The sequence below is a fragment of the Hyla sarda genome, chromosome 3 (genome assembly GCF_029499605.1).
Source record: "Hyla sarda isolate aHylSar1 chromosome 3, aHylSar1.hap1, whole genome shotgun sequence".
Taxonomy (NCBI): domain Eukaryota; kingdom Metazoa; phylum Chordata; class Amphibia; order Anura; family Hylidae; genus Hyla; species Hyla sarda.
In genome coordinates this window covers 335,460,622-335,476,858 of record NC_079191.1, presented here as the reverse complement: position 1 = coordinate 335,476,858, position 16,237 = coordinate 335,460,622, and the positions used below count along the sequence as shown (strand labels likewise).

General features: G+C 38.7%; 1 protein-coding gene across 2 annotated transcripts in view; it reads right to left on the bottom strand.

Annotated features, from left to right (window-relative positions):
- Positions 1-494: 494 nt before the first annotated feature.
- C3H1orf198 (chromosome 3 C1orf198 homolog) overlaps positions 495-16,237 on the bottom strand; it is a 37,821-nt gene continuing 22,078 nt past the window's right edge. Inside the window, exons 3-5 of one of the 2 annotated variants that reach the window (XM_056567368.1) lie at positions 8,666-8,740; positions 7,244-7,858; positions 495-1,307 (exon numbers count right to left, since the gene is read on the bottom strand). In XM_056567368.1, the coding sequence (XP_056423343.1) occupies positions 1,251-1,307; positions 7,244-7,858; positions 8,666-8,740 (747 nt within the window). In that variant the 3' untranslated portion in view covers positions 495-1,250. The remainder of the gene's footprint in view (positions 1,308-7,243; positions 7,859-8,665; positions 8,741-16,237) is intronic. The other variant, XM_056567369.1, reaches the window with a different exon arrangement.

Sequence of the window (16,237 nt, the reverse complement as noted above, 5' to 3'; positions counted from 1 at the left end):
CAAGCTCTTGGTCCTGTTCAAGGGCATGTGGTAAATGATAATCCTGTTCTCCCCCAAAAATAGCAAGGTACAAATACATGTATTGTCTTGTTCTGTATGTATGCATATGTAAATCACATGAGATGGTAAATAACTATGTCTCTTTGCGCAATATATCAATCTGGTTAATAAGCAATATAGGTAGAATAAATAATTTCATAAAACAATTTCAGTAAAGTTTTAACATATATGTTACCGAGGCCCTGCAGAACATGTAGTCAAGTAAACATGAGAACTGCTGACAAATCCTTTATGTCTGCATAATCTGGTGAAGGTGTTTAAGACCCATAACAGCAGGTTCTTTCAGGATTAGATTAATAAAAACAAACTTTATGATATACGTACCTTTATATTTAATGCATCTATGACAAATGGCTTTGTTATTGTGGCCAGCAGCACAGAAATGGTGTCAAAATTTGGTATGTACAGTATATTATAAGATTTTTTTAAATTGATTTTTATTTAAAAAGTTGAAAATCATCAACTGGCTACAAAAATGAGGGCTCTTCTAAGTCTCCAATGTAACATATATGATCTCAAAGCAACATTATATCTATATGTATAACATAGCTATGACTTCTATACTGGAAAATCCTGACCCCTTAGACTTTATCGGGATCCATGTGTGTTATGTTATTTCTGCAGACTGCACTATTCACGTTGACAAAATTACAGAAAACTTGATGAACCCTACTAACACAAGTGTGAACAGTGTCCACAATATTTCCTGAAATACGTATTACAACTTTTTCTTACAGTACAAGTGTCAATGTTTAATTTTGTTTATAAAAACGGGATAAAGTATATGTTATATGAGTGTGGGATCGAGACGTGATCAGCTCTATGGTCTATTGGCAGGGACATTGAAGGATGTGATTCTACAGATGAATTAAACTATAAAGACAACAATACTAATATCATATAGTATCCTTTGACTTAAGTATATAGGCATTTTTGGTTTTAATGTCCTTTGTAATAGTGTAATAAAAAAGGAAATGGAATACAAGCATAGTATAGGCACCTTTAAAAAGACATTGACTTCACCAAAACAGTACATAAAGATTCAACTAACAAATGCTTCACAAAAGAATGGAAAATAATGAATACAGTTTTACAAAATGCCATCTAAGAAGAGTTTGCACATTACGACAAAACCATCTGATAAAGAAAATATTTTTGCTCGTGTCTTCCAACAGAGATGATAAGTCTTGTTACCAGTTGTCAAGAAAATCAAATCCGGTCTTCAAAAGAACACTGCTAGTGTTAATCTGTAAGACAAAGGAGAATTGTGTCAGAACTGTGAGAGCTTAAAGGATTTATGGAACGGCAATGCAGGACTGTAGCTAGTTGTGTATTTTTTTTAAAATCTTATGTTACTCCCACTAAGCATCTACTGTTATAACCATTACCAAATGTATTTTATAACTACTATATAAAACTACTATGACATTCTATATATTTTCTTTCTACGTTTATCCTAAAAATTTATTATTCAGTTGTACCAGAACTTTTGTGTATGCTAAATACATTGTAAACAATAAAATAACAATTGAAAGAGAAGAAAGGAAGAAAAGTAATTGCCCTTACAGTGGCCCCTGCAAAGAAAATGTAAAATTACTTTCATAAACCTCTGGCTCAAAGAGGGGAATCAAAAATGCAGGATGCCCATCTATGAGTTTCCATAGGCTCTAAAAGGACATATGGGCATGGTTGTTCCCCACAAGGATTGGCTGTGACTGACATTCATACTATCACTGTAATTGTCGAGATCAGAGAAACCTCCAGACCCCTAGGAATCCCAATCAATATTGATGGTTTTCTCAAGACAGCCAGGGGTCTATGTAAGGCCACCAACCATTACCAGGTAGTATTTTCAGGTCATCTCAGTAGCTTGTGTATTATATAGGCAGAGCATTTCTGAATTGTACTTTTTGGGTTATCCAGGCACATTTTGGGGTATTTTGCTGTTAGGCGCAATAAAAAAAAAGATGATACTCTTCCTGCATCCAAGATGGAGTGGTCTTGCTTCCTGGTTGCTCCTAAAGAAACTGCCCACTCAGCCAGTCACTGTGGAGTGTGGAGGGAATGGCTGCCTCCATATTGGTTTGTGCACTCCACCCATTCCGCTAGGTGTTTTTAAGTAGGGAATAGCTGGATCTTACATGCCCAGAAATTGTAGGCTTAGTGCTAGCCCGAGAGAGGCATGTCTATAGTGCAGGGTCCATCCCAACTGTGGCCACCTTATTGTGGTGGGATGGTACACACTATTTGGCCAAATGGTAGACTAAGAACCTCTATTTTTCTCTATATTTCAATGAAAAAAGTGTTATATTACACATATATCTTAGCGCTAGCAGTGTGATGCTGTAATTCTTTTGTTTGTGCTGACTAAAGGAAGGACGCCACTGTGCCCAGTGACTGCTCAAGTGGGCATTTCCTTCAGGGGCAACATGTCAGAAAAACCAGGAAGCAGTGAAGAGGAGCGGACACCGGGTGCAGTTTGAACAAAGGTCCATTTTAAAAATAATTGCAATCACTGGAGTACTCCTTTTAGCTAGCGTTCAAGTGACCACAATTTCAACCAAATCAGGTTTTTTTGCCATTAAAACTCAACGTTTTATCACAACATTCCATGGATTCAGTTAAAACAATAGTTAAATACATTCAGCCCCTCAACGGCAGATCTACAAATATAAATGAAATCTTGGGAGAAGCAGAATATTTATAGACAGACATAACATTTCATTTGCTGCACAGTTAACAAAGCTGCATTGCTAATCGGCATTGGCAGGAGATTACACCCATTACGTCCCCAGTGTTTAAAGTAATATCTGCCAATTATGAATTGTCATTTCCTTCCAGCGGGTATGTTTGCCAATTATCCCAGACAATTCTATTTAGCTTTCTATTTATTTATTTTGTAGATAACAAACCTTAAGAAAATTAGATTTCAAGGACCATGGATGTTGGCTTGCCAGTTCTGAGTCATACTACACAGATGGCAGATTAAAGATCTGTCATGATAATATCTGACCATTCTGCAATATATGAGACCACTGTGGGGGACATTGATCACTGTTTGCTTATGTATTCCTTTTTTTTTTGTTTTGTTTTCTTACAATTTTTTTTGCTTATGTGCGACTTATTTATCAACTGTTTTCCGCCTGTTGATACATTTCTTTCAAGTAAGCAATAATTTTTTTTGCTTTGGTAGTGGCTTGTTCTGCTCCATGTCTGAGCTGGGGTAAATTTAGTAGGTTTTTTCATGCAATGTGACTTTTTTGCGACTTTCGCACTTGATAAATCTCTGACCACTGCAAGTCAAAAATCACTTTTTGCTTTGGTAAGCAAGATTTTTTTTTTTTTTTAGCTTAGGGCACTGCACAATCAAAAAGTCACACAAAAAATAGAGTAGTCACACATGCAACTTTTTTGCGACAATTTTAACCAAAAAAAAACAAAACTACTAAATGCTTTGATAAATGTCCCCCTGTGTCTCCACAGCATTAAGGTGTCTCCAATTAAAGCAGCTCTGTCACCTATTAGGCTTCATAGTGTAATACAGGTTATAAAATACACACACATACACACTTCACAGTCATTTTGTGCAACTAAAGCTTTTACTAGGTTTATTCTGTCATTCCCCAAGAAAGCATCATGCAAAACCGTTCATGGGTTGCACCAACAGTTGGCTCAGATATACTTTTCTATATGCATGGATGGTTTATTTGGTGGGTTTACTAGGAGTAGGGGGGTTTCATATATATTATGCCATGTGTACTTAATAGTTTATCCTCATGATCATATATGTCACGATGCCGGCTGGCAGGAGGTGGATCCTCTGTGCCAGAGAGGGATTGGCGTGGACCGTGCTAGTGGACCGGTTCTAAGCCACTACTGGTTTTCACCAGAGCCCGCCGCAAAGCGGGATGGTCTTGCTGCGGCGGTAGTGACCAGGTCGTATCCACTAGCAACGGCTCAACCTCTCTGGCTGCTGAAGATAGGCGCGGTACAAGGGAGTAGACAGAAGCAAGGTCGGACGTAGCAGAAGGTCGGGGCAGGCAGCAAGGTTCGTAGTCAGGGTGGATAGCAGAAGTTCTGGTACACAGGCTTTGGACACACAAAACGCTTTCACTAGGCACAAGGGCAACAAGATCCGGCAAGGGAGTGCATGGGAGGAGGTCAGATATAGTCAGGGACCAGGTGGAAGCCAATTAAGCTAATTGGGCCAGGCACCAATCATTGGTGCACTGGCCCTTTAAGTCTCAGGGAGCTGGCGCGCGCGCGCCCTAGAGAGCGGAGCCGCGCGCGCCAGCACATGACAGCAGGGGACGGGAACGGGTAAGTGACCTGGGATGCGATTCGCGAGCGGGCGCGTCCCGCTGTGCGAATCGCATCCCCGACGGCCATGACAGTGCAGCGCTCCCGGTCAGCGGGACCGACCGGGGCGCTGCGGAGAGAGAGACGCCGTACGCGCTCCGGGGAGGAGCGGGGACCCGGAGCGCTAGGCGTAACAATATATTTGTAGCACTGCCTAATGATTCTTACTGAGGAACTTGATCCTGGTTTAACCCCTTAAGGACCGGGGTTTTTTCGGTTTTTGCATTTTCGTTTTTTGCTCCTTGCCTTTAAAAAATCATAACTCTTTCAATTTTGCACCTAAAAATCCATATGATGGCTTATTTTTTGCGCCACCAATTCTAGTTTGTAATGACGTCAGTCATTTTGCCCAAAAATCTACGGTGAAACGGAAAAAAAAAACATTGTGCAACAAAATTGGAAAAAAAACGCTGTTTTGTAACTTTTGGGAAAAATCATAACTACATGCAGGAAAATTAATCCGTTTAAAATTGTCATCTTCTGACCCCTATAACTTTTTTTTTATTTTTCCGTGTATGGGGCGGTATGAGGGCTCATTTTTTGCGCCGTGATCGGAAGTTTTTAACGGTGCCATTTTTGCATTGATAGGACTTATTGATCGCTTTTTATTCATTTTTAAATGATATAAAAAGTGACCAAAAATGCACTATTTTGGACTTTGGAATTTTTTTGCGAGCACGCCATTGACCGAGCGGTTTAATTAATGATATATTTTTATAATTCGGACATTTCTGCACGCGGTGATACCATATTTGTTTATTTTTATTTACACTGTGTTTTTTTTTTTTATGGGAAAAGGGGGGTGATTCAAACTTTTAATAGGGGAGGGGTTAAATGATATTCATTCACTTTTTTTTTGCAGTGTTATAGCTCCCATAGGAACCTATAACACTGCACACACTGATCTTTTACATTGATCACTGGTTTCTCATAAGAAACCAGTGATCGACGATTCTGCCGCATGACTGCTCATGTCTGGATCTCAGGCACTGAACAGTCATTCGGCGATCGGACATCGAGGAGGCAGGTAGGGGCCCTCCCGCTGTCCTGTAAGCTGTTCGGGATGCCGCGATTTCGCTGCGGCTATCCCAAACAGCCCACTGAATTAACCGGCAGCTTTCACTTTCGGTTTTAGCCGTGCGGCTCAGCTCTGCTATTAGCGGCGGGTCCCGGCTTCACTATGACGCCGGGCCCGCCGTGATATGAGGCGGGGTTACCGCGTAACCCCACGTTATATCAGGAGAGCAGGCCTAAGGACGTACCGGTAGGTCCTTGGTCCTTAAAGGGTTAATAAGATTGCATATATTGTAATATGTTGGTTACCCACAGGAACTAGGTATTAAATGATGGAACAGGTTGTATAATGCTATAATGAAATGACGTTCTAATCATGGACTTGAATTTTGTAGTGATCAGATGTGATAATGTGTACCTATGAACATCTACTGTTAAAGGCTTTATAGTAAGATTAAAAGTTACTTCTTATCCACAGAATAGTTGATAACTAGCTAACTGGATAGGTTCCGACCGCTAGGACCTCCACTGATCAAAATAACAGAGGCCACTTGTTCCCCTAGTGCTGTACTTGGCTATCTTGGAAAGTCATAACAGACCATAGACAGAGGGGAGGCCAAGCTGGGAGCGAAGTACAGTGATAGGGGCACAAGCGGTATCTATTATTGTGAACTTTGGGACTCACAGCAGACAGACTGCCACTGTTTAGGTAGTTATAACCTATCCTGTGGATCTGTATTAATATTTAGAGGGGTTTTCCAGCGTTTAAAAAAATATTAAGTAATGCTGGGGCTGTATAAAAAAAAAAACAAAAAAAAAAACTATACTTACTTACCCCTTGTATCCCACAGGTTCCGTTGCAGCGCTCGTTCTGCTGCTGCCGGTAGGTAAGTATAGCTTTCCTTTCTTTTTTTATATGGCCTCAGCATTATACTCATTTTTAAAACATCAGAATACCCCTTTAATCTTGGGATGACCCCTCTTATCACATGTAGTTGTGTATCTTTTTTTCCTGAATTTTTTTTATTTAAAATATTTATTTTTATTTGGTTTATAGGCACTACCAATCTTGGTTTAGGGATGCTTGGAGCAATAATCTAAATAATACCTAGGGAAACATTTGCAAAGAAGGGAACCGTGGGGATCCAATGCCAGTAACATATATATATTAATTCTATCCATGATCACCATGGGAGACATTTATCAAAGCATTTAGAAGGTTTTTTTTTTCTCAAAATTGTCGCAAAAAAGTCGCATGTGCGACTACTTCATTTTTTTGTGCAACTTTTTAATTGTGCAGTGCCCTAAGGAAAAAAAAAACTTGCTTACCAAAGCAAAAAGGGATTTTTGACTTGCAGTGGTCAGAGATTTATTTATAAGTACCAAAGTCACAAAAAAGTCCCATTGCATGAAAAAACTACTAAATTTACTCCAGCCCAGATATGGAGCAGAAATAACCACTACCAAAGCAAAAAATAAAAAATAAAATTGCTTATGTGAAAGAAATGTATCAAAAGGCTGAAAACAGTTAATAAATAAGTTGCACATTAGCAAAAAAAATTGTAGTAAGAAAATAACTTAAAAAAGGAATAAATAAACATTGATAAATGTCCCTCCATATTTTTATCTGTATTATGAGAAAAAGCTTGGTAATAGCTTGTTTCACGTTTTAGCAGAACATCTGTCTTTCCTTGCTTTGTCTAGCTAATACTATAGCAAAAACTATATACTATTAAGTTGACCATAAATTCCAAAAGAGCATTTGTCAAACAGTGATAAAGTATAGCTTTTTGATACATCTTACACCAACCTGTGAAAACAGCTGAGGTCCAGTTGTAACAGCCTCATCGTGTTCGGGTTCCTTACTGGTTTTTGTCACTGATTGCATTACTGCTGGTGGCTCTGGAAGAAAGACATCATCTAAAGTGCTGACAGAAGACTGGCTTGGTCTAGGAGACTCCAAGGCTAAAGAAATACTACTTGGATTGGTTGTCTTTGGCTGCTTTGTGACCACAGATGGCTTTTCAGACAAGAGAGACTTCTCGGGTTTCTCCAGCTTTGTAACTTCTTTCTCCTTCTGGAAGGAATCTTGTCTACAATAGACGGGAAGTGGTTTCTCTCCCTTCTCTAAGGACTTTATCTGACTGGGTGTTAAAGACTGAAATTCTACTTGTGAACCATCAACTCGAGACCGTTCCATGCTTATTTTCCAAAAAGCTGATTCTTCTTCTTTTCTGACTGGTGTTGTCCCATCACAGTTAGGTGTCCTCATTCCCTGAGGTGGCTTGGCAGCAGAATTTCCAAGAGGAGTCTTAATCTGGTTACTCTGACTGGAAGATTTGGGGGTTTGCTTCTGCTCACTCTGTACAATGGTGCTTGTTGGTTCTTGAGTAGACAGTGAGGAAATGCTGAATTCCATCTGACTCTAATAAGAAAAAGAGAATGAACAATAGTAAATTGGTTCAATAAAATATGAGCAGAATGATACAGGTCATATTGTCACGGAAACCTTTTTTAATTTGGTTGATCTGAATATGTTTATACCATTGCTTGCTATTCCCACCCATGAATGGTGACCGACTGATTGTTTAAGCCTAAAATGATCATGGCAGACCTGAATTATCACAGGTAGCCACAGTGTCAGCTGTACCTGCAACATTGTGAGGACAAGGACTAGACAGGGACTTGCTGCAAAAGGAAGTAAGTCAAATTCTAAGATTATTTTAGGAAATTGCAATTTATTAAACAAGTAATGAAGCAAGTTAAAAGTCATCATCTGTTTGTGCAACAAAAACAGTGTTTATTCCTAAATAGCTTTACAGAGAACTCTAATAAAGAAAGGAATCTGTATACTTCAGTATTTCCTTCATTGCTTTTCTTTGGAAAATCTGTCAGCGTATTATTGGATCCATTCATGTTGCTATAAATAGGAATATTAATCTCTGCCAGAGCAGCTGTAAAAAGAGTATTTTAAGGAAGAAACCCCCCAGCGAACCACTGTAAATGTTTGTACGAGTATTGACAAATGAAGAACAAATAATGTACACACGCAGGATCTGACACAAAGGTATATACTGTGAGATGGGAAATCGAAGGGCAAAAGGTGCTCATACACTACCTTCCCCTTCTATGTTGGTCGAATTGTGACACCCCAGTTTTGAGCCAAATAGGGGAGTCATTTCAGCCAGATACTGGTTGCTGTAGTGAAAAAGCAAAAAATATATCAGCATACCCCGCCTGAGTCTTTGTCCTCAGTTCTCTGTCTTCCTGCACATATACTGTTGCATGGTGCTGGATGCAGATGGCCCTGTAAGGCATATAACACACCATGAAGACAGTTGCTTCACATTAGGGGGAAGAACTTTTCTTTATAGAAACTTATTGCTACTGATCAACAACTACAGAACCACTGCCAGGCAACAAAGCCTAAAAACACATCTAGTAAAAAAAAAAAAAAAATCAGCAGAGACCAGCTGTGCCATATGTTCTCTCTGTCCCTGGCACCTATAATCCTTATTTCTTTTTAGAATTCATCCAATAAGCTTCAACTTCACCTTTACCATATACTTACATTAGCATTACTGTCATTAGAAACAACTTTTGACATGTCAATCAGACATGATAAAAGTTGTTGACTCACTCCTGAGACCCACTGCGATCGTGAGGGGTTCCAAAATCTGGTACTACGCAACGCGTAGTAAGATTACTATATCGGGCATACCCAGGTGAGTAAAACCATACAATATATAGGGTCCATGGATTAACCCTTCAAGCTTTAAGCTTAAAAGGGACCATGCATCCTCTCTCTCTCTCTCTCTCTCTCTCTCTCTCTCTCTCTCTCTCTCTCTCTCTCTCTCTCTCTCTCTCTCTCTCTCTCTCTCTCTCTCTCTCTCTCTCTCTCTCTCTCTCTCTCTCTCTCTCTCTCTCTCTCTCTCTCTCTCTCTATATATATATATATATACACACACATACACAAGAAAAGGTATGAAAAAGTATAAAAACAGATCTGCATCAATGGTACAATAAAGACAACATATACATAAATTACATAAAAGGAAATAAGCAAAATACAGTTAAAATAGTACAAAAGTAAATGAAATATATGAAAAATAAAAAATTAAGATGAAAAAATAAAATATGAATTCAATATAGGAATGGACCCCAAATGGCCTTGTATCACATATAAATCAATAAATATTACCGTTCATTCTCAATCGTTTCATTTAACCCCCCCCCCTGGAAATAGAGTTCCTAAGGAAAAAATCCAAAATGATTCCCTGTTGATGAGCTTCTGAAATCTATTTCTAATGTGAGGTGGGATGGTCTTGATGATCGTAAGTTTTAATACCCTAACATCACTATTGTGTTTTAATGAGAGATGACGTGATATACTGTGCAACATAAATTTATGATGAATATTTGATCTGTGTTTGTTCATGCAGAACCGCACGGTTCAAACATACTGCAAACCAACAGATACAAGTTAATAAATAAATGGCGTATGAACTGTCACAACTGTTATATTCTTTTATCACATATTTTTTTGTTTAAATGATTTGAAACAAAAACTTGGGAAGCAACCCCAATCATAGGACAACATAAGCATCTAGAGTGATTGCACGGATAAGTGCCCACTCTCATATTCCTGTGGCCCGATGGTGTTGGCTCATCAGAAGAGGGGATTGATTTTAACCTACTCAGTGCAACCATGTTTCGCAAATTACTTGATCTGCGAAAGCTTAACTTAGGGTGAGGAGGTAATACTTTTTTTTTTTTTTAGGATCGGGTCATCTCTAAGAATGCTCCAGTATCTATATAAAACATTCCTAATACTTTCTGCCGCACAATTAAAATCAGTTAATAAAATTGTATTTAAATAAAGTTTTGATTGTACTATTTTCTGCGTTTCTGCTCTCATGGGTAGAATTGAGTGATTTGGGTTGGATTAGAGTGGCCTGTTGTTTATCTTTTACTCTATTGAAGGCATCACACAAGATAGATTTAGGGTACCCTATATTTATAAAGCGGTGTTGTAACATCGATGCTTGCTCACTAAAATCACTATCCAGGGTGCAGTTTTTCCTAACTCGCAAATATTGACCATAAGGTACATTACGGATCCACTTCGTATAGTGGGAACTACTAAATGCAAGAAGACTATTTACATCTATGGACTTAAAAAAGGTTTCCGTGACAATATGACTTGTATCATCTTTTTGATCCATCCTCTTCATATTTTATTGAATACAAAAATCTCATTAAAAAAAGTGGTTAATCATTCTCTGGTAGACAAAAAAAAAATTTGATTTTTTGAATATTAAACACTACACTCTGTCCTATCATTTCTGGGGTTGGTTCTCTTACATGTAATTTATCCCACTATATTGATTTGTTTTTACAATATTATGTTCTTCAAATTCCTTCTTATTTGAAGGATTCAACTCCCTTAGAGAGATTTGTTCTCTAGATCTCCCCACCAATTTTTATTTTCTCACTTTAGATGTTTGTGCACTCTATTCTAACATCACCACTTCTGTTGGGTCACAAGCAGTCCGGGAAATTTTGGAGTCAGATTCGAACTAAGCTTCTATTCAGTCCAATTTTGTTATTGAAGCCATGCTATTCATATTAGAACATAACATTTTTGAATTTGATAGTATTATTTACAGACCGAGGAGGGGCTGTGCGATGGGGACTCGTTTCTCACCCAGTTATGCCAAATTGGTTATGGGGCGTTTCGAGTCCCCTTTCTTCGCACAGTCCCCCCTTTTTCGTTTTGTTAATTTTTTCAGACGGTTGATAGACAACCTTTTCTTTATTTGGTCAGGCACGGCAAAACAGGACATGGAGTTTGTTGAAGACATCAACTCGAACAACTGGGGGTTGAAATTTACTTTACACCATTCTGTAGACAGAATCGAGTTCTTAGATCTATGCATTAAAAAAAAAATGATACAGGTCATATTGTCACAGAAACCTTTTTTAAGTCTGTAGATGTAAATAGTCTTCTTACATTTAGTAGTTCCCACTATACGAAGTGGATCCCTAATGTACCTTAAGGTCAATATTTGCGAGTTAGAAAAAAATGCACCCTGGATAGTGATTTTAGAGAGCAAGCATCTATGTTACAACACAGCTTTATAAATATAGGGTACCCTAAATCTATCTTGTGTGATGCCTTCAATAGAGTAAAAGATAAACAACAGGCCACTCTAATCCAACCCAAATCACTCAATTCTACCCATGAGAGCAGAAACGCAGAAAATAGTACAATCAAAACTTTATTTAAATACAATTTTATTAACGGATTTTAATTGTGCGGCAGAAAGTATTGTTTTAGATAGACCCAATCCTAAAAAAAAGTATTACCTCCTCACCCTAAGTTAACCTTTCGCAGATCAAGTAATTTGCGAAACAAGGTTGCACCGAGTAGGTTAAAATCAATCCCCTCTTCTGATGAGCCAACACCATCGGGCCACAGGAATATGAGAGTGGGCACTTATCTGTGCAATCACGCTAGATGCTTATGTTGTCCTATGATTGGGGTTGCTTCCCAAGTTTTAGTTTCAAATCATTTAAACAAAAAATATGTGATAAAAGAATATAACAGTTGTGACAGTTCATACGCCATTTATTTATTAACTTGTATCTGTGGTTTGCAGTATGTTTGAACCATGAGGTCCCGCATGAACAAACACAGATCAAATATTCATCATAAATTTATGTTGCACAGTATATCACGTCATCTCTCATTAAAACACAATAGTGATATTAGGGTATTTAAATTTACGATCATCGAGACCATCCCACCTTACATTAGAAATAGATTTCAGAAGCTTATCAACAGGGAATCATTTTGGATCTTTTCCTTAGGAACTTTATTTCCAGGGCGGTTAAATGAAACGATTGAGAATGAACGGTAATATTTATTGATTTATATGTGATGTAAGGCCATTTGGGGTCCATTCCTATATTGAATTCATATTTAATTTTTTTATGTTTCATATATTTCATATATTTTTGTACTATTTTAACTGTATTTCGTTTTATGTAATTTATGTTTATGTTGTCTTTATTGTACCATTGATGCAGATCTGTTTTTATACTTTTTCATACCTTTTGTTATATATATGGGATGCATGGTCCCTTTAAGCTTGCAGCTTGAAGGTTTAATCCATGGACCCTATATATTGTATGGTTGTACTTACCTGGGTATGCCTGATGAACCAGTCTTACTGTGAAACGCGTTGCATCATGGGTGATTAAACTTGAGATCCCTCTACTTTGTGTGTCCAGCGCCTCTGAATCCCGTTGTTACGTTGGAGGAATTTTGGCTTTTATATTTGAGGTTGGACGTGGAGCTGCTGCAGGCACCAAAAACCACTACTCTCTGTCATTTTATGTGGCAAGCACCTTTTGGCACTTTAATTATACCAATCCTGGTTTAAAACTATATCACACTACGGAGCGCTGTCTGTATCTTGTTTTAGAAAATCTGGTACCTGACACACAAATAATGTTGTGAAACTGTAAAGCAAGTGAGCAAAAGTATGAAGTGAACAAAGATGTAGTAATGGTAATATTATACAGGTTTATTCATAATATTAATAATATCACTAATGGTAAAATAGATAAAATTACTGCTGCAGGGCCCTTGCCGTTATCTCCTTTTATCATCATAAAATGAATATAGTGGAAAAATAAAGTTAAATAAAATATAACTTCTTGTACAATTGCACTTATCTGCACATAAATACACCAATAGTATTTGACTGTAAACAAAAATTATGCCTCTGGAGGAAAGGATGGATGCAATAATCCCTGTGGAATAGCGTTAGTTCAATGGGCTACTCAGAGCTCCTTTTAAAAATAATAGTTCTGGTAATTCCTATGGAATATGCATAATGATTTCAAATTAGAAATGTACGCTTCTGTAGGTAGAGACATTACAATGTCCCTATGATGAATGTATATAAATGTAGAGAGATATGTGAAATAAAGTTCCTGCAGAGTAAATCATGCAACACTGTCTTATCCGCTTCTGTAGAATGTGATATACACGCTCCGTGAGCAGTATGCCGTGTCTTTTATACTGGCACTATGTGACGACAATATTATCCAGATGGGAAACTGTAAATGTTCCAATATACTGATGATATAAGCTAGAGTTTATGCAATTGCACTGTGTGCTGACAGAATAAACCAAATCCTCTCCGTGGCGAGAGAGTAAAGATAATCCAGTTATAGATCTTATGTGCTGCACAACATACTTTTGAGTTAGAGATAGAAGTATGGTGCAATGCACCTCTCACCCAGCTTTTCAGATGATCGGTCCCATGGGGCTCTCACTCTTCCCCCGTTCGCTCGAACAGGGACACCTAGCCGATGCCAAAATAGCAGGTCGCTGGCGGCTGTGAGTGTGGGGAGGGAGAGGACAGATGTAAAGGTTGTAGTGCCGGTACTGTGATTCCTCGTGCGCACTTGGCACGGAAAGTTAGAACCTTGAAAGGTGGCGACACAGTGCTGATGGAATCCTCGATAGGCAGATTGTAGTGGTGCAAGTGCTGTGGCGATGGCTAAACGCATTTTGGGGAGTCCATGCTGTCCCCTTCTTCAGTAGCTACTGAAGAAGGGGACAGCCTGGACGACCAGAAACGCGTTTAGCCGGTTCCCCTTTGTGCTTAAACTTAATTGATATCATTTACCATCCATTTACATTGTTTGACCAATACATTGTGTAAGGGACATCCCTGGAAAACTTTCTGAGGACCGATACCCCCCTTTTCTATTTTTGAGACATACTGGAATTATCCCATGTGGGCTCTCCAGGGAAGGTTGGAATTTGTGCTTTGTGTTTTTGTACTAAACAAGAAGGTAAGAACAAATACCTGCCTCAAGACCTCAATGCAGATCAGATTTGGATGATAAAATCAATAACGGAGTCAACATTTAGACGTAAAAGGTTTCCATTACATGGACCCTAGGATGGAGAACAGCTAAACTGCATAAAGCCAAACATATAAATGTTCAATAAAATATGCTAAGATCTTGTATTAGAGTTTAAAATAGTATTGTCTGCTGAAGAGTAAGAATTTTCCAAAGGCATGACATACACCAGATAGGAATGTGAATATATAAACTTCCACATACCAACATCTCAATAGTCCAGTAGTTAAAAGTGGTACTCCGCTACTCAGCCTTTGGAACAAACTGTTCTGAACGCTGTAGTCGAGAGCTCATGACGTCATAGCCCCGCCCCCTCATGTCTGCCACGCCCCTTCCCATAGACTTGCATTGAGGGGTTGGGTTGTGACATCATGAGGGGGCAGGGCTAAGATGTCACGAGCTCCGGCTACAGCGTTCAGAACAGTTTGTTCCAAACGCTGAGCAGCGGAGTACCCCTTTAAATTTAACTTAAATGTGCGTTCTGCAAAAAAATTATTCTATCAAAATGTCAGTGACTCTTTTAGCATTTTAACACCACAATCACTATGGCCTTGCCTGTTTACTGACAATCCAAGGCTTCAGTACAAAACTTTTGAGGGTTAACATTATTGTTCCATGATTAACAGGACCTTCCTCTTCAGTAAGTGCTCGCTAAGCTGATCACTTCCAATTTGGGATGGTTGCTATTTCTGTTACCTTCAGATCATAACAAGGAGTTGGGACAATTGCAAGCAATATAATAATAGACTCTTCTGATCTTTTTACGCATGGTTGCATAAAAGCTGCAGATGAAGCATAGATTTCAGCATCTGGCCAACAGGACTCAGCGTAAGTAAGGATATGCTGTTAAACTGTGGGCTTTAACCCGTGAGTGCAAGGTTATGATCACAAGCTGCAGACAAAGTCCCTTTAAATGCTATGGATACTTTTGCACAGATTCTTTTTTAATAATGAGTATAATATTATTTCATGATTAACTTCCTTAATGCAACATTAAGCAACTTCATAATGAGTCTTTATTAAAAGTTTCTTACCATTCTGCTACTACTGAAAGGAAGATAAGAAAAATCTGTCAGACAGACTTTCTGCTCTCTGTGTAAGAGGTCAGAGATAACAGCAGGGAGGAGGAGTTTCAAGTAAGAGTAGACAAGGGGGAAGAAAAACCCTGGATAAAAGCTAGAAAGCGACGGGAGAGCAGATACAAGGCAAGGTAGAATCACATGGGCTATGTACAAGTGTAAAGGGATACAGAGCTCACACAGAAAAATATAGAAAAACTAAGCAAAAATTTTAATAAAGACCTGTGGTTTTTGTACCTTAATAAGTGCAAGGCAATGAAAAAAGTTAGTCATGAGTGTCCATAGCCTTTAAAATATGCTGTAAAATGTACTTAAATATACAACGCATATAATAAGTATTTTGGAACACTTAAAGGAGTACTGTGGTGCTGAACAACTTTTCCCCTATCCCCATGGGGACCCTTCTGCATGACATCCTAGCTCTCCCCAGCAACAGAGCGTGTCAACTCCTACACTAAGTGGAGGTCGACAAGGTCCCTCCAGAGATACATGAAGCGGCGCCCGAAACGCTCCGCTCCTGGGGAGAGCCAGGGTGCCGCGCAGGAGATCGCGTGGGGTGGTGCCAGCAGTCGGACCCACCCGTGATCAGACACTTATCCCCTATCCTTATGGAGTCTTTAAGCTTACCATAGAATTTAAATAGCTGCAGGCCCTTATTGTTGTCACTCAGCTGACCCAGACTGACAGATGAGTAAGAAGTAGGAATGTGTAACCGCATAAGCGACTGCATTATATGTAGATTTGCACTTCTAAAGACACAAGAAGGGAAAAAATCTATT